General features: G+C 39.1%; 2 protein-coding genes across 4 annotated transcripts in view; one reads left to right on the top strand and one right to left on the bottom strand.

Annotated features, from left to right (window-relative positions):
* The window catches only part of necab2 (N-terminal EF-hand calcium binding protein 2), a 360,801-nt gene that overhangs the window by 276,728 nt on the left and 59,370 nt on the right, over positions 1–24,703 (top strand). For 2 of the 3 annotated variants that reach the window (XM_061969869.2, XM_061969872.2), the window contains exon 9: positions 7,304–7,360. The exons of the other annotated variant lie outside the window; for it this stretch is intronic. In XM_061969869.2, the coding sequence (XP_061825853.1) occupies positions 7,304–7,360 (57 nt within the window). The remainder of the gene's footprint in view (positions 1–7,303; positions 7,361–24,703) is intronic. 3 annotated transcript variants of the gene reach the window in all.
* slc38a8a (solute carrier family 38 member 8a) overlaps positions 7,920–24,703 on the bottom strand; it is a 124,885-nt gene continuing 108,101 nt past the window's right edge. The window contains exon 11 of the mRNA XM_061969865.2: positions 7,920–8,159. The gene's annotated coding sequence lies outside the window, so the exon portion shown is untranslated. The remainder of the gene's footprint in view (positions 8,160–24,703) is intronic.

The raw sequence follows: 24,703 nt of genomic DNA, 5'->3' as shown, positions 1-24,703 counted from the left end.
AAGAAGGTGAGAAACACTATTGCATAAAAAAAAAAAAAGAACTCGTAGCAAGGTACGCAGGTGGTGTTTGCCACCTTCCCTCCTTCCTCCCCTCAGCCCTTGTTGTCAGGAGTCTTCATTAAAGTAAAGGTGTTGTTAAATGTTCGCTTATCCATTTCATTTAACAGTCATGTATTTTGCATTGTTTTCTGCGTGTAAAACATCATTATTATTTATAAAAAAAAAGTGTTTTGTGCTAACATGTTTGGGTGTCTGGGACGGATTAGTTGGATTCTCCTTGCTATTTGCCTTTTGGAAAAAACAATTTGGTTTCCATACTACAACCCGGTTGTGAATATGACCATTAATAACGAAAATAGTTTCACTCAGTTACTGTATATCAATCTTCACTATGCCCCTTTCATGCTTTACATCTTATTTGAAAAGCTTGCAATTGATAAATGTTGCATACTTGTTGGTAATTAGGTCTCGAGAGCCTGTTTGTTGCCTGCAGACACACATAGTACAGTAGAATCCTCCCAATTGGGTTAGATTTGTGCACGTACCAAAAGATTTTTCTTGCTTCCATCTATCAAGGGACATGCAACAAATGATGTTTTTAATAGGAAGAGGGTAAACCAGGTGAAAAAACAGAATGCTAAAAGATGGCAATTTCCCCCCACCTCCATATACTGATGATGTAATTCAACACGTGGTGCCTTGCGTTTGAGTCCAACTTGGCCCTGACTGTTTCATTTTTACACGCATGTTTCATTACTAAGAGTTGTAATTCAAATGCTCCAAAATGTGTGGTATTATTTTGAGGTTTAAAGATGCTTTTATTTTGAAATTACGTTCACCGGAAGTATTTTTGCGCTGCTATCATACTTAGTTGCAAATGACTTAAAGAGGAAACGACAAACTTTACAGGTTTACAGCTAAGTCCTTCGTATAGCATGCATCCAATGATGTAAAGTGCTTTATGTTCATTTTATGACCTTGTGTCATGCTTACATGCTGCATGTCGAATGTATTTATTTGTTTAGCTAATACCGTCATGTGTAGGGATGATGTTCGAAATCGGTTGTTCGATAAGAAAAGAACCGATTCCATGGACTCGAATCCCTTTTTGAGAACCGGTTCCCGTTATCGAGGCCACTATAGTAAAGAAAAAGAGTTGGTTCTTTATTCGAATCCCTGGGAACGAATCCCTTCCCACGTACAGGAAATGCTCTGTGGGACCTGCAATGTTATGCCCATTTCATTGTAGACTCTTACTGACACCTTGTGGCGATATGAAAATACTACGCGTCATTAGTTTGGGCACTTCCGGGTTGAGACAATTGAGTAGTAGACAAGTTGTGTTAGCTCTTACAAGCCTTGGAAAAGATAAGTCTCTAAGTAAACTGTTTAACTTTTTTATGTAACTCAATATTAAGGTGGAAAGTGGTTAAGTTTGATCCTAAAATGTTTATTGAAAAACGATTTTTGTGCACTGTTTCAATGGATGTTTTAAGGACTTAAAATGGCTGCCAGTCGTATATTTCCACCATCAAAATAGTTTCAACACTCAGAAGTATGTGTTTGATGATAGTACTGTATATATGTGTGAGGCTAATATTTACATATTGTGTATTACATTTCAGTATGTTAATTGATTCACATAGCTTATACATTTGTCATTTTGTGTATTTCAGTTAAAAAAAAATACAAATAACAGTCCAGTGCAAGACTAAAGTAAAGATAGGAAAAGAGAAAGCAAGATCAACAACAATTAAGAGCCTAAATGGATTAATTTGCTTTGGATTGTTTGTTAGCTGTCTGCCAAGCTGTATAACCTCAACACGTATAGTGAGGGCAGAACAGGCAATATGCAATTATTGCCAGGCTTCGCTCTCATGTAAGGGGGGAAGAATTGTTGATTGATGACTGTGGTGGTCATAGTGTGTGTAGTTAGTATGTTCCAATAGCAGCAGAAGTGCACTTTTTGGAGAGCTGTATTATTTTAAGTTTTGTGCCCAAGGGACTGATTTTATTTAACACTATTATTATTTATACACCTATAGTGATCACAGAGACAGGTTGTTTTTGTGTTACTGTATGTATTTGTTTTTCTGAAAAATTCCACTTAATATACTTTGGGTAACAGTCAATATTTATTTATTTATTTTCATTTGATTTTTTTCTTATAAAATAAAAGTGAGCTTTTGTTAAACCAAATATTGTGTTTTTTTCCATATACAACAACCTATCTGGATTCGATAAGAGAATCGATAAGGAATCGGTTCGATAAGAGGATTCGATAATGGGCTCGAACTCGATAATTTCTTATCAAACATCATCCCTAGTTATGTGGGTTTTGCTTAGTTTTCACGGTAGATTCGGAGAACAAGCTTTGAATAAAACTGTTGCAAGAAAACCACTTGTTTCTGTACATGGAGGGACTTACCTGACTGTGTGATATCTCATTCAAATCATCAACAGTGTGTGTGTGTGTGTGTGTGTGTGTGTGTGTGTGTGTGTGTGTGTGTGTGTGTGTGTGTGTGTGTGTGTGTGTGTGTGTGTGTGTGTGTGTTTGTTCTTGTATTTCTACCCTTCTTGAGACATCAACAAGGAAAAGTACCTTCCATATGAGGACCGGTAAACAAGTTACGATCTAAATCATGGTCCTAATACAGAAAACCATTGCATCTAATAGAGATTGTCTCATAGGCACCCCTGTTGGTGAAATCTATCAAAATTAGGGTGGTCTCAAAAAGGAGGAATTTTTCAAATAGACTGTGTGTCGGTTTTAAAAGTGCTCCGCCTCTGGCCAACATATGAAATGACAAGTGTGTGTAAGAAATTGAAATGCGCCCCCTTTGGCCAAAATGTATTTAAAAAAATGCAATAAATATGTATGTAAAGACATACTGTGATTACTTGAAGTAAATAATGAAGATTAAAAACCAATTACAAACAAAAAATTCAACAACAAAAAATGTTACTAAAAGAAGTCTTTTTGTCATAATGTGTCGACTTTTTCTTATAAAATTGGGAACAGTTTCTCATATTCTTTCGGGTTCTGTAATATTGCAATATTTTCTCGTAAAATCATTACTTTTTTTATGTTAAATTATTACTTTTAATGCAAAATTGTGACATTTGTCATATAAAATTCGGACTTGTATCACAAGATTGCCAATTTTTTGTTGTTCTTGTAATATAGTGACATTTTTTGAGTAACATTATGACTTGTCATAATTTTGCAGAGTAAAATTCCGATTATTATTATTATGATATTGCCAAAATGTTGAAGTTTTCTTATAAAATTGGGACTTTTGTCGAGTAAAATTACGACTCTTGTCATAAAATTGCCGAAATATTAAGCTTTTCTTGTAAAATTGCGACTGTTTATGGGTAAAATTCCAAATTTTATCATAATATTGCACAAATGTTCAGTTTTTCTTGTAAAATGTTGACTCTTGTTGAGTAAAATTACGACTTTTATTATAATACTGCCAAAATTCTAAGTTTTTCTTGTGAAATTGTGACCTTTTTCTTGTGAAAATCCAACTAATTTTTCACAACGAGCTCTGTTATACTTGCCTAGTATGTATATATTATTAATGTTGTAAATACAAATCTTTATATATCTAGAAAGGGTGGTCCTAAAGAGGTAGGCATTATTTGGAGGTCTGAAGAAGGTAAGAATTACAAGAATTCAAATCATTCATCAAGTGTGTGTGTGTGTGTGTGTGTGTGTGTGTGTGTGTGTGTGTGTACGTCTCCTGACTGTGATTGGAAAAGTGTGCAGTGCAGACAGCATTTATTTATTCACAGGAGCAGTCGTTATCAGTCGCTAATTGGAAGGAACCTTCATTGCTCAATGTGACTTACTCCACTTAGTTTATATAGCTCCCATGTGTTTAATGTGGATAGTAAAACATAATCTTATGTTTATTATTGTAGTTGGAGCTTGCAGTGGGATAGAACTGAACTGCATCACACAGTACATGGTAATCATTGTTTCAAAAAAAAGGAAAAAGGTATAAAACGACCATAGAGTCTCATCTGTAAAATCCAAATTGGTCTAATAGTTACTCTACCCCATAGCCAATTGTACCTCATTGTTTAAAAGCCACATTCTTGTTAGCCTTCCAATCTCTACTCATACATCCTGTAGACCAGGGTTGGGCAATTAATTTTTACCGGGGGCCGCGTGAGCAACCCGAGCACTGCTGGAGGGCCACATCGACAATATTTCAATTAAATTTTGCTCAATATTATTTTTGATATACCGTAAGATTAATAATAATAATAATAATAATAATTTCATTTAACCTACCTTAACTTTGTACAAAAGCAGATTGCTTTTGATGGTTTTATTTTTAACACTGTCTTACACAACACTTCCTGATGTATTATACAATGCAAAAATGTCAATTTCTGCACGGAGTTAATTTCTGTCACTTTATCCTGCATCCTCTTTAAAAGTCCAACATTTTTCCCTGTCAGATTTGGACAACCATCTGTTGTCACACCTGCCAGCTTGTCCCATTTCAGTCCTAACATGTCCTAACACGCATTTAACTCTGTGAACAAGTCATTGCCAGCGGTTGTTCCTTTTATTGACTGCTTGGCTGCCAGCTCCTCCGGGATTTGAAAGTCTGCAGTTATCCCACGTAAGCAGATGAGCAGCTGGGCGGTGTCACGTACATCGCAGCTCTCATCCAAAGCCAGCGAAAAACAGTCAAAGTCAGCCGTTCTGTTCTTCCGCTGAAGCTCCAAGTTTCCAGCGATGGTCTCAACCCGCCTCGTTACAGTGCGTCGGGAGAGTGACACGTTCTCAAATGTGGGCATATCAGCGCAACAGAGTCCAATAAGCACTCCTTAATAAACTCTCTGTCAGAAATCGCCTTACTTTTTCTGGCGATTTTGTGAGAAATGACAAAACTTGTCCTGACGGCTGCATATCTGGGGGTGTGAAATATGGCAAAAAGTCCTTGTTGGGTTTGCAGTTTTACCATCAACGCATCAGCCTCCCTTGCGCGCGCTTCATCAGACAGATTCCGGTATTTTTCCTCGTGCTTCGTCGTGTAGTGGCGATTCAAATTATATTCTTTAAACACAGCAACCCATGTACCACTAATTAAGCACACGGCTTTACCTTTAATTTCTGTAAAGAAATACTTGGCAGTCCATGACTTGTTGGAAACACGGCATCAACTTTTCTTTTTTTAGCGTGAGCTGACATCTCGGTGGTAACCGGGCATCACTTGTCGCTGTGCACCTTCACTCACAAGGTTACACCAGGACATACGCCCATAAATAACAATTTTCAAAATAAAAGCAGCACAGTTGTATTGCACACACGACATAGATGTTTTTTAAAATGTGTTTTGTAATTTGTGATTGCTGCTGTTCACATTCACTCACAATCACACACGCGCATACGTCCACACGGAAGTAATACAAATAACGCTTTTCAAAACAAAAGCAGCACCGTTGAATTGCACACTCGACATAGATACTTTTTAAAATGTATTTTGTAATTTATGATTGGCCTCACGCGGGCCGGACAGGGACGCACAAAGGGCCGGATGTGGCTCGCGGGCCCCAGAATGCCCAAGTCTGCTGTAGACACACATACATACTATGGTCGTCCCGATACCAATATTTTGTTACCGGTACCACAATGTATGATACATGATGATATGATAAAATGTATGATGCTTTTTGATATTTTTCCAAATAAAGGGGACCACAAAAAATTAATTATTGGCTTTTTTTTTTAACAAAAATACTTATCATACATAGTGAACATTTTAGACAACTTCTCATTAAAAAATGCAACATAAAGTCGCAAGAAATTATATTCAATTAGAATAATACATAATGTTGAGGGAACATACAATCCCATTATTTATTAAATCCAAAATATTAGAACTCAACAATTTGGTGCAGTTAAAAACAGCTAAAATTATGCACAAGGCAAACTACAACCTGCTACCAAAGAATGTACATTAAATAATTCCAACAAAAGAGGGTAAATATAACCTTAGAGTAAAATCTAACTTTAGACATGTGTATGCACGAACAACACTTAAAACCTTTAGTACATCAGAATGTGGAAATAAATTACGGGGTAAATCAAACAATGTACTAATATGATCTTGTTTAAGAGGTTGTTCAAACTACAAGTGTTTACAAAGTACAAGGAAGCAAAATTAACTTATTGAAAATACGATATTATCAATCTCATTGAGCGAATCATAACTGATTCAATTATTGATGAGGAGAACTGATGTAGTTAGAATGCATTGATGTAAATTGAGAACAGGAAATGAAGAAATATGGTACACTGCAAAAACTGAAATCCAAGTAAGATTAAATATCTCAAATAGGGGCATATTTGCTTATTTTCTGTCTGATAAGATAATTCTTCTCACTAAGCAGATTTTATGTTGGAGTGTTTCACTTGTTTTAAGGGTTTTGGTCCTAAATGATCTCAGTAAGATATTACAGCTTGTTGCTGAGATTTGATGACCTATATTGAGTAAAACATGCTTGAAACTAGAATATCAACTGTTGCAAAGCTGTGTCATCAACACTCACAAGTATAAAACTACTTTTTTAAAGTAATAATTTCTTATCTCAAGCATGTAAAAAAAAAAATCATGACTTTGACACAATTGTGTCTCATATTAAAACAGATGACAGCCAAATGGACTTTGCTGTTTTATTTTCAATGAAACAATAGAAAATAGGTACTCATATAGTAGTACAGTTGTTATTAGTGAGAATATACTTATTTTAAGGTATTTTTGGGTTAATTGAGGTTAGCTAATTTTACTTGTTTTGGAAAGTCTTGACAAGCCAAATTGTCTTGTTCTATTGGCAGATAATTTTGCTTGGTTCAAATAAAATACCCCTAATTTTTGTGTTATTTTTTTTTTCTTGTTTTTGAACACTGACTTTTTGCAGTGTAGTAATTGCTATGAAGTGAAAAGGGGTTAGGATTAAAAAGGGTTTGCTTCTTCCTACTCCTTTTCGGATATGTTGTAAAGAAAAATTTAAATATATAAAATATGTGATGAATCATATTGATACTGTATACATGTTCAAAATAAACCATAAAATGATGGACTGTTTATATGTTTGTAATGGAGTGAATATTATTCCTCTCATAGGATTGCATTATTCCTCTCCCTCTTGATCCTTCATTAGTGATGCACTTTGTTTCCAGTACCATTGACTGTTCTTCTAAGTGACTTTTGCTTGCTACAAGTTTGTGTAGTTACCGTCCAGTCCTGTTGATATGATGTTATGCTCCTACTTACAGACTGTCTGGTTTGATCTGCACCAAAGGCTAACAGACACAGATGGCACCACCAGCGCAGTAAGTCGACCCTAAACAAATAAACCTACTAAACTTAATGCACAGCCTCAGGTGTAGCATCAGTCAGTGCAGCCTCATGGAGTCAATGCCCACTTTAGTACCTCAGAAGCAGTAATGGACTTGACTCTGCAATGTAATTAGTGCACAGCAGTGAAAGGGGCAGGGGGGTTACTGTGAAACCTCTATGGCTCTAATATAATTGAGGCTTTCGAAGCTTGCAAATTATTTCCCAGGAAATATATATATTTTTGTAGTCTAGCTCTGAATAATTCATTGAGGTTAGGTATTATTTGGCAATGACTCAAGTCATGCACAATCTTTTAATATCGCACAGCCACAGAGGAAATAACAGATATATTTATTTGTAAAGCCACAGGCAGCGCGTGTAAAGACGGTTAGCAACCAGTTCTTCTCGTTTCATTCATTGCCACACAAGTATATGAATGTCTGCAGAAGACAGGCAAAGCAAAATGTCTTACACATCTACTACACAATACTAATACTATTTCCTTGGGATTTTCATGATAAAAAGTGTAACTCAGAAAACAAAACAATGGGAAATACATTAAATGACGAATGGATCAATGAACATTTAACATCACTCCCTGTACTGAAGACTTTTGTTGGCGATGACCGTGATAAGCAGAGAGGTAGGAGGCGAGAACTACGTAGACACCATCTTTGTCCTTTGCAACGAGTTCTTCCTTCAATTTAATAGTGTTTCTCACCTCCTTCATTGAATGCTGCCACTTGCATCTTTCTTTGGACCTATGGTGGTTCTACTTGCAGCCGTACTCAACTAAAAAAAAAAAGCACAGAGACTGAGTCACTAACATTCTTTGTTTGGACACACAGACTGCTTTGTTTTGTGTAATGTTTGGCCATAGTATAGATAACCAAGACGGTATATGAAAACCAGGGCAAAATGTCGGTGAAAATCAAAAACCAAGTATTGTTTTATTATTGATCTTCGCTTTATATGTGAAGTGAGTTATATTTATATAGCGCTTTTCTCTCGTGACTCAAAGCGCTTTTACATAGTGCAGGGGTCGGCAACCCGCGGCTCCGGAGCCGCATGCGGCTCTTTGATCACTCTGATGCGGCTCAGCTGCATACTTGCCGACCCTCCCGATTTTCCCGGGAGATTTCCGGATTTCGCTGCCTCTCGCAGAAAACTATTAATATTCTCCAATTTTCTCCCCAACAATAATAATAAGGGTGTGCCATGATGGTACAGCATTTAGCGCCCTTTACAATCTGTACTAACAGCGTGCCAGGCCAGCCTTTTGTTGTTTGCATCTTCTACTTGCACACGCAAGTGACAGCAAGGCATACTTGGTCAACAGCCACACAGGTTACACTGACGGTGGACATATGAAACAACTTTAAGACTCTTACTAATAATGCGCCACACTTTGAACCAAAACCAAACAAGAATGACAAACACATTTCGGGAGAACATCTGCACCTTAACACAACATAAACACAACAGAACAAATACCCAGAATCCCATGCAGCCCTGACTCTTCCGGGCTACATTATACACCCCTGCTACCACCAAACCCCGCCCTCACCCCTCCGTGCATCGGTTGAGGTGGGCGGGGTTTGGTAGCCGGGGTGTATGATGTAGCCCGGAATAGTTAGGGCTGCATGGGATTCTGGGTATTTGTTCTGTTGTGTTTATGTTGTGTTACGATGCGGATGTTCTCCCGAAATGTGTTTGTCATTCTTGTTTGGTGTGGGTTCACAGTGTGGCGCATTATTAGTAAGAGTGTTAAAGTTTTTTATACCGCCACCGTCAGTGTAACCTGTGTGGTTGTTGACCAAGTATGCCTTGCTGTCACTTACGTGTGCAAGCAGAAGCCCCACACAACGTGTGACCGGGCCGGCATGCTGGTTGTAGTGGGCGCTAAATGCTGTATCATCACGGCACGTTCGAGAGAATAGTTGCCCTGAAATTCGTAGTCTGCCGGAAAAATCGGGAGGTATGACGCTGTCAAGCGCCATTCATATTAAACTCGCGGGCCGCACTAACATTCAATTTTCATATAAAGGTGTGGGCCGCATGTCTGAGACCCTTGGTTTATACATAGCACAAAGCAAAAAAAAAACTTTGTATGCAGTGTTATTTCATTTTAAATTTCAAAAGATTTTTGTGGCTCCCATTGTTTCCTTTAATTTGTGAAACTGGTCAAAATGGCTCTTTGAGTGGTAAAGGTTGCCGACCCCTGACATAGTGAAACCCAATATCTAAGTTACATTTAAACCAGTGTGGGTGGCACTGGGAGCAGGTGGGTAAAGTGTCTTGCCCAAGGACACAACGGCAGTCACTAGGATGGCGGAAGCGGGGATCGAACCTGGAACCCTCATAATTCTGGCACGGCCACTCTACCAACCGAGCTATACCGCCCCATATGTATGTGGTAGTACTTTTCCTGATTCAATTGGAAAAAAATATATTTCCTTTTCACATTAACAGTCTCCTAAATATCACAGATGTGCCATACTGTATATACAGCCGTGGTCAAAAGTTTACATACACTTGTAAAGAACATAATGTCGTGGCTGTCTTGAGTTTCCAATAATTCATTCAACTCTAATTTTTTTGTGATAAAGTGATTGGAGCACATACTTGTTGTTCACAAAAAACATTCATGAAGTTTGGTTCTTTTATGAATTTATTATGGCTCTACTGAAAATGTGACCAAATCTGCAGGGTCAAAAGTATACATACAGCAATGTTAATATTTGGTTACATGTCCCTTGGCAAGTTTCACTGCAATAAGGCGCTTTGGTAGCCATCCACAAGCTTCTGGTTGAATTTTTGACCACTCCTCTTGACAAAATTGGTGCAATGTGTTGGTTTTCTGACATGGACTTGTTTCTTCAGCATTGTCCACATGTTTAAGTCAAGACTTTGGGAAGGCCATTCTAAAACCTTGATTGTAGCCTGATTTAGCCATTCCTTTACCACTTTTGACATGTGTTTGGGATCATTGTCCTGTTGGAACACCCAACTGCGCCCAAGACCCAACCTCCGGGCTGATGATTTTCGGTTGTCCTGACATCACATGGACAAAGGTAAGACCTTCTGGAGAAAAGTTCTGTGGTCAGATGAAACAAAAATTGAGCTGTTTGGCCACAATACCAAGCAATATGTTTGGAGGAGAAAAGGTGAGGCCTTTAATCCCAGGAACACCAACCTATCGTCAAGCATGGTGGTGGTAGTATTATGCTCTGGGCCTGTTTTGCTGCCAATTGACCTGGTGCTTTATAGAGAGTAAATGGGACAATGAAAAAGGAGGATTACCTCCAAATTCTTCAGGACAACCTAAAATCATCAGCCCGGAGGTTGGGTCTTGGGCGCAGTTGGGTGTTCCAACAGAACAACATACTTGCCAACCCTCCCGGATTTTCCGGGAGACTCCCGAAATTCAGCACCTCTCCCGAAAACCTCCCGGAAGAAATTTTCTCCCGAAAATCTCCCGGAATTTAGCCGGAGCTGGAGGCCACGCCCCCTCCAGCTCCATGCAGACCTGAGTCCAGTGTGCGCACACAAGGAGACGAAGCAGAAGAACGAGACCATAGTCTAAGAGCGCAGGGGAGAGACTTCTCCAGGGTCGATGTATGCTCGGGGCAACACCCTTCACCTTACCCGGCAGTGGGTCTCCACAGCGGACGACTTTAGGGTGAATGATGAGTCCAGCGATTAGTTGCAAATCTTGCTTTATTGATTGCTTGCACACAGCCAATCCAACACAAAACCAACTAGTCCCACCCCGCACTCACGCTACGCTCCCTCTCTTCTCTCGCCCACACACTCACTGACGTCACTCACCTCACATGCTGTCACCTATTAAAGGGCCACACACACACATACTCTACTCTCATAACACACAGTACAGTTAGTAGAACAACTGTGTTTTCATTACTGTGTATTTGATAGGTGCCATTGCCCCGGAATTGTATTGCATTGTACTTTCAAGTACAACAATGAGTAGATGAGTGTTATGTGTGTGTATATGTGTAAATAAATGAACACTGAAATTAAATTATTTATTTTATTTATATATATAATAAAATAAATAAATATATATATATAGCTAGAATTCACTGAAAGTCAAGTATTTCATACATATATATATATATATATATATACATATATGAATGAAATACTCCAGTTGGTGAATTCTAGCTGTAAATATACTCCTCCCCTCTTAACCACGCCCCCAACCACGCCCCCCGCCCCAACCACGCCCCGCCCCACCCCCGACCACGCCCCCACCCCCCACCTCCCGAAATCGGAGGTCTCAAGGTTGGCAAGTATGCAGAACAATGACCCCAAACACACGTCAAAAGTGGTAAAGGAATGGCTAAATCAGGCTAGAATGAAGGTTTTAGAATGGCCTTCCCAAAGTCCTGACTTAAACATGTGGACAATGCTGAAGAAACAAGTCCAAGTCCGAAAACCAACAAATTTAGCTGAACTGCACCAATTTTGTCAAGAAGAGTGGTCAAAAATTCAACCAGAAGCTTGCCAGAAGCTTGTGGATGGCTACCAAAAGCGCCTTATTGCAGTGAAACTTGCCAAAGGACATGTAACCAAATATTAACATTGCTGTATGTATACTTTTGACACTGCAAATTTGGTCACATTTTCAGTAGACCCATAATAAATTCATAAAATAACCAAACTTCAGGAATGTTTTTTGTGACCAATCATTCTATCACAAAAAATAGGAGTTGTAGAAATTATTGGAAACTCAAGACAGCCATGACATTATGTTCTTTTTTAGAAGTGTATGTAAACTTTTGACCAAGACTGTAGATGAAAAAAGAGACTATTTTCCCCTTTCCAGTAGACTACAGCAAAAATCCCCTGTTTTCAGCCCACTGCACTCAGACCTCCTATGGACCTCTATTAGCTGCTACAAGCAGTAGGAGCTCTACATAAATTCATTGGCTAACACTTTTCTAGCTATTCCTAAATAACACTTTATTGCATATAGTAATACAACATTATTTGGAGTTGGACAACTTTTAAGTTGTAATTAGTCTTTAAAACGCAGCCCACATCGCTGCTCTGAACAGGATCATTCACTTGAAACAAGGAAGGTAACAAAGGCATACAGTTACCGTATTTTTCGGACTGTAAGTCGCAGTTTTTTTCATAGTTTGGCCGGGGGTGCGACTTATACTCAGGAGCGACTTATGTGTGAAATTATTAACACATTACCGTAAAATATCAAATAATATTATGTATCTCATTCACGTAAGAGACTAGACGTATAAGATTTCATGGGATTTAGCGATTAGGAGTGACAGATTGTTTGGTAAATGTATAGCATGTTCTATATGTTATAGTTATTTGAATGACTCTTACCATAATATGTTACGTTAACATACCAGGCACGTTCTCAGTTGGTTATTTATGCCTCATATAAGGTACACTTATTCAGCCTGTTGTTCACTATTCTTTATTTATTTTAAATTGCCTTTCAAATGTCTATTCTTGGTGTTGGGTTTTATCAAATACATTTCCCCAAAAAATGCGACTTATACTCCAGAGCGACTTATATATGTTTTTTTCCTTCTTTATTATGCATTTTCAGCCGGTGCGACTTATACTCCGGTGCGACTTATACTCCGAAAAATACGGTAACTTTATGAGCTAGTTTGATTGAGATTGACAACAATATGATTATGGCTCGCTATGAAATGAGTGGGTCAATCAACACAGAGATTAAAATGTGCTAAAAGCTTAAAATCAGCAGTAAAATCAATCTTCTCTGTCCAAACCACTCTATTAGACCTACAAAATTCATACTAGAATATAATTTCTAAATCAACCCTTTTATTAGCTCGGTCAGCATGCATTGTTACGCTCTGCTGTGAATCCTGTTACTTTCCTGCAAGGCCGACAGGCTTTTCAGTCACACTTCATGCAGTCGTTGTGCGGTCTGCATGTCAGTCATTATATGCAACGCCACGGACACTCAGTATGTGCACGTAGGGCTTGATTTACTCAGATTGGAATACCACATGTTAAACAGCATGTGCATAAAGTTAAATTGTGTGTACTATGAGTGGGCGTGTGACGTGTGATCTAAAGTGGTGCCTTGTTTAAATGAGGATATTGCGTGCGTACAGGGCTTTTGCCGCAGAGACAATCATTTTCTGCACATTCGTGTTGTCATGCTCCTACCTGTGTGTGATGTGTTCAACCAGCAACACACATCTATAACACATAACATGTTTTCTGCATCACAATCTAGACAACAGACACGTATGCACACTGACACCTAATTCTCTGCATCACATCACCAGCGCATTCGTGCATCTGGAATGATTCAAACACGAGAAAACGCACAATGAAAGACGTCTTTTCATAAAAAAAATAAAACAAACCTTGAAAAAAAACGCCAGCGGACACCAAAACGCATCAATTCATTTGAATTAACCTCAGAAGTCATCCAGCAGCTATAAAATGATGTTGCTGAAAAGACGATATATTTTTCTAGTTGACTGTCAAAAATGCAAAAATGCATTGCACGCCTTATTCTGCTCACTTAACAGATGTTGCACACGTTTACTGGATCAGCTTTGCGTGGGCTATCAGGTTTGCATATATTTTAGTACACACAAACCTTTAGTAAATCAGGCCCATTGTCTTCATTACTGTCTTTATCACTTTCAATGCATTTGTGTATGGTTATCTTTAGTACATATAAACGGATAATGTAATGCTTTTTGTTCTTATACTGTGTTGCATGCCGTATCTTTTGATGGGAAAAAAGATTATACAGTAATATTTTGACTTTAGTCAGAGGCTGTCGTAGCCTTTTTGGCACGCTGGGCAAAACAATCCCTTGACCCCACATTCGATCTACAAACCCCGTTTCCAAATGAGTTGGGAAATTGTGTTAGATGTAAATATAAACGGAATACAATGATTTGCAAATCATATTCAACCCATATTCAGTTGAATATGCTACAAAGACAACATATTTGATGTTCAAACTGATAAACTTTTTTTTTTTGCAAATAATCATTAACTTTAGAATTTGATGCCAGCAACACGTGACAAAGAAGTTGGGAAAGGTGGCAATAAATACTGATAAAGTTGAGGAATGCTCATCAAACACTTATTTGGAACATCCCACAGGTGAACAGGCAAATTGGGAACAGGTGCGTGCCATGATTGGGTATAAAAGTAGATTCCATGAAATGCTCAGTCATTCACAAACAAGGATGGGGCGAGGGTCACCACTTTGTCAACAAATGCGTGAGCAAATTCTTGAACAGTTTAAGAAAAACCTTTCTCAACCAGCTATTGCAAGGAATTTAGGGATTTCACCATCTACGGTCCGTAATATCATCAAAGTGTTCAGAGAATCTGGAGAAATCACTGCACGTAAGCAGCTAAGCCCGTGACCTTCGATCCCTCAGGCTCTACTGCATCAACAAGCGACATCAGTATGAAAAGGATATCACCACATGGGCTCAGGAACACTTCAGAAACCCACTGTCAGTAACTACAGTTGGTCGCTACATCTGTAAGTGCAAGTTAAAACTCTCCTATGCATGGCGAAAACCGTTTATCAACAACACCCAGAAACGCCGTCGGCTTCGCTGGGCCTGAGCTCATCTACAAACGTTTATAAGATGGACTGATACAAAGTGGAAAAGTGTTCTGTGGTCTGACGAGTCCACATTTCAAATTGTTTTTGGAAACTGTGGACGTCGTGTCCTCCGGACCAAAGAGGAAAAGAACCATCCGGATTGTTATAGGCGCAAAGTTGAAAAGCCAGCATCTGTGATGGTATGGGGGTGTATTAGTGCCCAAGACATGGGTAACTTACACATCTGTGAAGGCGCCATTAATGCTGAAAGGTACATACAGGTTTTGGAGCAACATATGTTGCCATCCAAGCAACGTTACCATGGACGCCCCTGCTTATTTCAGCATGACAATGCCAAGCCACGTGTTACATCAACGTGGTTTCATAGTAAAAGAGTGCGGGTACTAGACTGGCCTGCCTGTAGTCCAGACCTGTCTCCCATTGAAAATGGGTGGCGCATTATGAAGCCTAAAATACCACAACAGAGACCCCCGGACTGTTGAACAACTTAAGCTGTACATCAAGCAAGAATGGGAACGAATTCCACCTGAGAAGCTTAAAAAATGTGTCTCCTCAGTTCCCAAACGTTTACTGAGTGTTGTTAAAAGGAAAGGCCATGTAACAGTGGTGAACATGCCCTTTCCCAACTACTTTGGCACGTGTTGCAGCCATGAAATTCTAAGTTAATTATTATTTGCAAAAAAAAAAAAAAGTTTATGAGTTCGAACATCAAATATCTTGTCTTTGTAGTGCATTCAATTGAATATGGGTTGAAAAGGATTTGCAAATCATTGTATTCCGTTTATATTTACATCTAACACAATTTCCCAACTCATGGAGACGGGGTTTGTATATAATAATAATATATTTTGTTTAGGTTGCAGTAATATCTTTATTATTTACATCATTGCTTTTAAATGGTATTACAGCTGGATTTGCAAAGAGTACAGCTAATATTTCATATTTTTTTCAGTTATTTGTCCAGTATGACTTGAAAAGAGCGACTTTTTTTTTCTTTAGCCTAATTGTTCGAATAAAAAATAGCTATTATTTCAATCATGTCATTACAAAGATGTTAGTTATTTTTGCAGTATTGAAACTTGTCACAGATATTAATTTAGGAATAATAAAGCGTGTTGAGTAAGTATATCTGAATGTGTGTCTTTAGTTAAAGCGTGTATAGTGTCATGATCTTTCAGGACTATTCTGGTTTTTGTATTTTTTTCCTGTTCCTTTGTCTTATTTTTGTTCCACTTCCTATTTTGTGGTTTGTTCTGCAGGGACGTTACCCTGTTTGCCACTGAGCGCTGGCTCACACACCTCTCCATGATTGGCAGTCCGGACACACATGTTCTTGGTTGCCAATTAGAGTTGTTCCTACAGTATATATGCCAGGGCTGGACCATTGCTTGTTTTTTTTGTCAGCGTGCACGGGTTACTTTGCTGCCACTACATGCCTGGCACTTTAGCCTTTATTGTATGCAGTTTTTCGCTCTCTGTTAAGTAAAAGTCTTTTATTTGCACACCGTCTCCTGCCTCCTCATCTGGGGATCACAATTACTGCAACCATGCGGCACCGTGACATCCAGTATTTTGTAATATAACTTTTTTTTTTTTTTCCCAGAGGACGCGTACTTTTTTGATCACAGACTGAAATGAAACCCTATAATTGTTATCTAAATCCTGACCTTTCTTGCACCCCGGACACTCCTGAGAGACATTTTGCGAAGCTATTCTCAGCTTTAGCTAATCTACAGAAGTGTAATTCTCAGAGTAGTCCACAAATGTGGTTTTTGTAGTGTATATTTCTGAAAGTTCACTGTCATGCACAAATTTAGGCACACAGACACACACATATGTAAATGTTATTGTTCATAAAACTGATACTAAAACCCTCCTAGCGAATGTGACCCATGAAAAAAGACAACATATTTTGACATCTTACTACAGTGCAAAAGAAAATGGCGAACTAGAAAAATACCACCGCGCTAAAGCGCTATTTTTGGAATGACATCCGGGATGGCAACTGACACATTATCAAAAAAACAGCAGAACAACAAAGCCAATTGATGCGCCTGTGGGTGTTAGGTTTGTGCAAGCAAAGCTTGACCCCAGAATGCAGAGACGACAGGCATAGCGCAAGTAAAAATGTATTTAATGAGAGCAAATGAGAACTTATGCAGCTAAAAAGTGCATAACAATGTCCACACTTGTCGTGGTAGCAACAAATAATTATCCAGCCCTGTCCAGAGGAACAGGGCAGGCTTAAGAAGCAACCTGATTGGCAACCAGGGGCCATACTTGCCAACCTTGAGACCTCCGAATTCGGGAGATTGGGGGTGGGCAGGGTCCGGGGTGGGGATAAGGGGGAGGAGTATATTTATAGCTAGAATTCACTGAAATTAAAGTATTTCTTATATTTATATATATATATATATATATATATATATATATATATATATATATATATATATATATATATATATATATATATATATATATGTCTTAATAAGGTTATCCAAAAAATAGTGCTCGATACCGTAGTAGAGCGCAATATATGTATGTGTGGGAAAAAAATCACAAGACTATTTCATCTCTACAGGCCTGTTTCATGAGGGGGGGTACCCTCAATCATCAGGAGATTTTAATGGGAGCATTCGCATACCATGGTTCATGTTCCATCTGGTTTTGAATTCACCCTCGGTTAATCCTACATATGTGTCGGATGTGTTAATGTCCTTGCGTATTACCTTAGATTGGTAGACAACTGATGTTTGTAAGCACCCCCCGTTGAGGGGGCAATCAGGTTTCTTTTGACAGTTACATGCTTTGTTGGTTTTGGAGTCGCTCTGTCTGGGGGTCGACGGCTCATTTGCAATTGTTTTGTTGTGGTTTGAGATGATTTGTCAATAACAATATACGACAAATCATCTCAAACCACAACAAAACAATTGCAAATGAGCCGTCGACCCCCAGACAGAGCGACTCCAAAACCAACAAAGCATGTAACTGTCGAAAGAAACCTGATTGCCCCCTTAAAGGGGGGTGCTTACAAACATCAGTTGTCTACCAATCTAAGGTAATACGCAAGGACATTAACACATCCGACACATATGTAGGATTAACCGAGGGTGAATTCAAAACCAGATGGAACAATCACAAGGCTTCTTTCAGGAACAAAAACCTGCGAAATACCACAGAACTCAGCAAACACATTTGGGACCTCAAAGACAATAATGTTGAATATTCAATAACATGGCAAATTCTTGCATCCAGCACACCTTACAATAGTGGTAATAAAAGATGCAACCTATGCTTGAAAGAGAAACTGTTTATTATTTACCGTCCAGACCTGTCATCCCTCAACAAGCGCAGCGAAATTGTAACAACATGCCGCCATAGACGGAAACACCTCCTAGGTAACACATGAGCCAATCACCACGCCCCTAGGCCAGCCTGTACCCACCCACTCTGTGCCCTATATAAACCATGGTATGCGAATGCTCCCATTAAAATCTCCTGATGATTGAGGGTACCCCCCCTCATGAAACAGGCCTGTAGAGATGAAATAGTCTTGTGATTTTTTTCCCACACATACATATATATATATATATATATATATATATATATTTGAGTAGCTTTTGTTCTGCCATTAAAGTACTGTCAATAACAATATACGACAAATCATCTCAAACCACAACAAAACAATTGCAAATGAGCCGTCGACCCCCAGACAGAGCGACTCCAAAACCAACAAAGCATGTAACTGTCGAAAGAAACCTGATTGCCCCCTTAAAGGGGGGTGCTTACAAACATCAGTTGTCTACCAATCTAAGGTAATACGCAAGGACATTAACACATCCGACACATATGTAGGATTAACCGAGGGTGAATTCAAAACCAGATGGAACAATCACAAGGCTTCTTTCAGGAACAAAAACCTGCGAAATACCACAGAACTCAGCAAACACATTTGGGACCTCAAAGACAATAATGTTGAATATTCAATAACATGGCAAATTCTTGCATCCAGCACACCTTACAATAGTGGTAATAAAAGATGCAACCTATGCTTGAAAGAGAAACTGTTTATTATTTACCGTCCAGACCTGTCATCCCTCAACAAGCGCAGCGAAATTGTAACAACATGCCGCCATAGACGGAAACACCTCCTAGGTAACACATGAGCCAATCACCACGCCCCTAGGCCAGCCTGTACCCACCCACTCTGTGCCCTATATAAACCATGGTATGCGAATGCTCCCATTAAAATCTCCTGATGATTGAGGGTACCCCCCCTCATGAAACAGGCCTGTAGAGATGAAATAGTCTTGTGATTTTTTTCCCACACATACATATATATATATATATATATATATATATATATTTGAGTAGCTTTTGTTCTGCCATTAAAGTACTGGCGAGCGATCTCTGAATCCAGGAACATATCCTTTCACGGGTTTGTTGAAAACATCCGCAAATGAGAACGGAATGTTGCTTGCAAGGTGGCCCATAATACTGCGTTGCCGCCGCCTTGTGCTTCTCTGACCGTTCATGAGTGACTATATCCATTCGTCCACCGTGTTGTGGGTTATAGAACTTATGGATAACGGAGACATATATAATAGTCTCTTTTTCAGGTGAGAGCATGCCAAAAGCAGTGCCTTTAAGGCACGCCCCCAATATTGTTTGTCCTGCTGTAAATTTTGGATATTAGAACTTGCCGTAGTTTTAAAGCAATGCATGATGGGAATCCGGATGTTGTGTGTCAGTGTATTAACGTGCCGGCTGGAATAAACACACGCTGAGAAATAGCTCCGTGCCTGCCTACTTTATGGCTTATAGATAAACCTATGGATAATGGAGACATATACAAACCCCGTTTCCATATGAGTTGGGAAATTGTGTTAGATGTAAATATAAACGGAATACAATGATTTGCAAATAATTTTCAACCCATATTCAGTTGAATATGCTACAAAGACAACATATTTGATGTTCAAACTGATAAACTTTTTTTTTTTGCAAATAATCATTAACTTTAGAATTTGATGCCAGCAACACGTGACAAAGAAGTTGGGAAAGGTGGCAATAAATACTGATAAAGTTGAGGAATGCTCATCAAACACTTATTTGGAACATCCCACAGGTGTGCAGGCTAATTGGGAACACTTCAGAAAACCACTGTCACTAAATACAGTTCTTTGCTACATCTGTAAGTGCAAGTTAAAGCTCTACTATGCAAAGCAAAAGCCATTTATCAACAACATCCAGAAACGCCGCCGGCTTCTCTGGACCCGAGATCATCTAAGATGGACTGATACAAAGTGGGAAAGTGTTCTGTGGTCTGACGAGTCCACATTTCAAATTGTTTTTGGAAATATTCGACGTCGTGTCATCCGGACCAAAGGGGAAGCGAACCATCCAGACTGTTATCGACGCAAAGTTCAAAAGCCAGCATCTGTGATGGTATGGGGGTGCATTAGTGCCCAAGACACGGGTAACTTACACATCTGTGAAGGCACCATTAATGCTGAAAGGTACATACAGGTTTTGGAACAACATATGTTACCATCTAAGCGCCGTCTTTTTTATGGACGCTCCTGCTTATTTCAGCAAGACAATGCCAAGCCACATTCAGCACGTGTTACAACAGCGTGGCTTCGTAAAAAAAGAGTGCGGGTACTTTTCTGGTCCGCCTGCAGTCCAGACCTGTCTTCCATCGAAAATGTGTGGCGCCTTATGAAGCGTAAAATACGACAGCGGAGACCCCGGACTGTTGAACGACTGAAGCTCTACATAAAAAAAGAACTCCACTTTCAAGGCTTCAACAATTAGTTTCCTCAGTTCCCAATCATTTATTGAGTGTTGTTAAAAGAAAAGGTGATGTAACACAGTGGTGAACATGCCCTTTCCCAACTAATTTGGCAGCCATGAAATTCTAAGTTAATTATTATTTGCAAAAAAAAAATAAAGTTTATGAGTTTGAACATCAAATATCTTGTCTTTGCAGTGCATTCAATTGAATATGGGTTGAAAAGGATTTGCAAATCATTGTATTCCGTTTATATTTACATCTAACACAATTTCCCAACTCTTATGGAAACGGGGTTTGTATAATAGTCTCCTTTTCAGGTGAGATACGACGCTAAAGGCAGTGCCTTTAATGCACGCCCCCAATATAGTTGTCCGGCTGGAAATCGGGAGATTTTCGGGAGAATGGTTGTCCCGGGAGATTTTCGGGAGAGGCACTGAACTTCGGGAGTCTCCCGGAAAATTCGGGAGGTTTGGCAAGTATGCCAGGGACAGGTGTGCCCTGATCAGGGACAGGTAAGTTAGGCTGTGCTAAGGTCAGAGGTAAAAGGAGAGAAAATGAATGGACACAGAAAGTAGAGACAAGAAAACCAGAGTGCTGGAACAGAAACAACACTAAGCACAGGAAAATAAACAAGTCCAAAACTGTAGTGGAGGGTGTGAGACTTCAGCAGCAAAAACAATCGGTGCATATATTATAAAACTTTTTTTTTTTTTTTTGCGAGCGCCCATGCGCCCTCCAGGCAATGGCCTTCTTGACAATCATGCACACAACTAAAACCACTTTTGACTTTAGTGAAGCACACTCCAAACCACCGGTGGTGTGCCAGCAAGGCCCTCTATGCTGGCCTAACATGCACCAGAAATCATGATCATAATTAAAGATAAAAAGTATTTTTTAATTTACTTTCCCTAAATATCTAAATGTATTCATATCCTCCTTATGTCATATTATGCTGTTGTTTTTAGGTTATAGAGTTTTTATCCAATCAGAATTCAGCTAGTTTATATTGCCATGCTGTACGAAAACTGCCTGGGGCCTTCAGAATCAACAATGCGGGCGTCCGTGCACTCTAAGTGAACGGGCACAAACATTTGACAGACAGTTGCGATAGCCAATCAGATCACAAGTTGTTGTCAGTAAGGCCTTCTAGCTGGTCTAAGGCAGATATATATTGTGATGTTATGAGCTAGCTAACATAAGAACTCCATTACCTAGCATGCCACAGTAGTGAAGAGCATGCACAGTTAGGTTGTTGAATGTAGACATGCCAGACAGCTTGATATTATCGACGAGCACACTGTGGAGTAAACTTTAAGAACTCAGCCAACACACCTCGTCTGCGTCTTTTATGATTAGACAAGACAAGACATATATTTGCAAGGCCATTTTCAAGAAGGATATTTAAAGAGAAACTACATTTTGTGAGACGATGTCGGCCAACCCCGGAAGCTAGCTCAGCTGTCCTGGCGATGAAATGTGAGTTCAGATATTTTATTTATGTATTTTTTCAATTGTTATTTTGACAGTATCACATAATATATGTTTTAATTGCCAATGCGGGTTTATTGATTTTTAAATGTGCCAGAAAATACATTTTCTGTATAGTATTTCTCCAAAAATGGTCATGTGGTGACATAAATTATGGTATTTTGAGAGGTAATCATTGAAGTCGGACATCACTGAAGGCCTAGGTGGGAAACGCACGGCCCGCCACTGCAAACCACAATCCTTCTTGTTCTTAGTTACTTTATGTTAGACCAGGGGTAGGGAACTTATGGCTCTAGAGCCAGATGTGGCTCTTTTGATGACTGCATCTGGCTCTCAGATAAATCCTAGCTGACATTGCTTAACACGATAAGTAATGAATAATTCCGCTGGTCATCACAGTGTTAAAAATAACCCATACTTGCCAATCCTCCCGGATTTTCTGGGAGACTCCCGAAATTCAGCGCCTCTCCCGAAAATCTCCCGGGACAAATTTTCTCCAGAAAATCTCCCGAAATTCAGGCGGAGCTGGAGGCCACGCCCCCTCCAGCTCCACGCGAACCTGAGTGACGCGTCGACAGTCTGTTTTCACGTCCGCTTTCCCACAATATAAACAGCGTGCCTGCCCAATCACATTATAACTGTAGAATGATCAAGGGCGAGTTCTTGGTTTCTTATGTGGGTTTATTGTTAGGCAGTTTCATTAACGTCCTCCCAGCGCGGCAACAACACACAACAGCAGCAGTCACGTTTTCGTCTACCGTAAAGCAGTTCGTCTGCCGTAAACAGCAATGTTGTGACACTCTTAAATAGGACAATACTGCCATCTACTGTACATGTATATGTGACAATAACATCTATGGCTTTTAGAGAGTGCAGTGCACAACTGCGCACACAACAAGGAGACGAAGCAGAATGCATCATCAGAGAGGGTGTTCAGCATGGTTAGAAAAATAGTGACAGAGAATAGAACAAGGATGGACAATTCAACCCTTAACTCAACAATGAGTAGATGAGTGTTATGTGTGTGTATATGTGTAAATAAATGAACACTGAAATTCAAGTATTTCTCTTATATATATATATATATATATATATATATATATATATATATATATATATATATATATGTATGTGTGGGAAAAAAATCACAAGACTATTTCATCTCTACAGGCCTGTTTCATGAGGGGGGTACCCTCAATCATCAGGAGATTTTCTCCTGATGATTGAGGGTACCCCCCCTCATGAAACAGGCCTGTAGAGATGAAATAGTCTTGTGATTTTTTTTCCCACACATACATATATTGCGCTCTACTACGGTATCGAGCACTATTTTTTGGATAACCTTATTAAGACATATATATATATATATATATATATATATATATATATATATAGCTAGAATTCACTGAAAGTCAAGTATTTCTTATATATACTTGGTGAATTCTAGCTGTAAATATACTCCTCCCCTCTTAACCACGCCCCCAACCACGCCCCCTCCACAACCACGACCCCCCCGACCACCCCACCTCCCGAAATCGGAGGTCTCAAGGTTGGCAAGTATGAAATAACCACGTATCAACCAGACTACAAAGCCATCAGCAAAACTATGCAGCATTAATGGTAAGAAGTATCTTATTTATTATTGGTTACCTTCAGAATAACAATGTTATTAAAAAGAAAAAGAGACTTATTATACTCAAAAAAATGTTGGTCTTACTTAAAAATGCACACATTTAGTTGTATTCAGAGTTAAATAATATTATTTGGCTCTCACGGAAATACGTTTTAAAATATTTGGCTTTCATGGCTCTTTCAGCCAAAAAGGTTCCCGACCCCTGTGTTAGACCGACCTGCTGGTTCCCTCGACAATTATACACTAGCTTCAATATACTGTTCAATATATTATTTGAGATAAAATGAAAATGATAAATGGTCGTAATTGCACATTCAGTAGCTTAGGTTGGCATTTCATTGTTTGGTATTGCTATTTAGAGACAAAACTGTTATTTTTTTGTATAAAACAAAAAAACAAAAAGGGGAAATACAGTGATAACTTGTCTTATACGATTGTAATTGCTCGTAACTTACTCAGTGGCCTAGTGGTTAGACTGTCCTCCCTGAGATCGGTAGGTTGTGAGTTCAAATCCCGGCCGAGTCAAACCAAAAAATATAAAAATGGCACTCAGCATTAAGGGTTGGAACTGGGGGTTAAATCACCAAAAATGACCGCTGCTGCTCACTGCTCCCCTCACCTCCCAGGGGGTGAACAAGGGGATGGGTCAAATGCAGAGGTTAATTTCACCACACCTAGTGTGCGTGTGACAATCATTGGTACTTTAACTTTAACTAACCCAAAATACAGTACTACAGTACCTCGGCTTACGTGTTTCCCAGCTCAAAAAATGTTTTTTGGGA

This window comes from Nerophis lumbriciformis, linkage group LG10, assembly GCF_033978685.3.
Source record: "Nerophis lumbriciformis linkage group LG10, RoL_Nlum_v2.1, whole genome shotgun sequence".
NCBI lineage: Eukaryota > Metazoa > Chordata > Actinopteri > Syngnathiformes > Syngnathidae > Nerophis > Nerophis lumbriciformis.
Note: the sequence above shows the minus strand (reverse complement) of the source record. Positions and strands in the feature narration are given on the sequence as shown.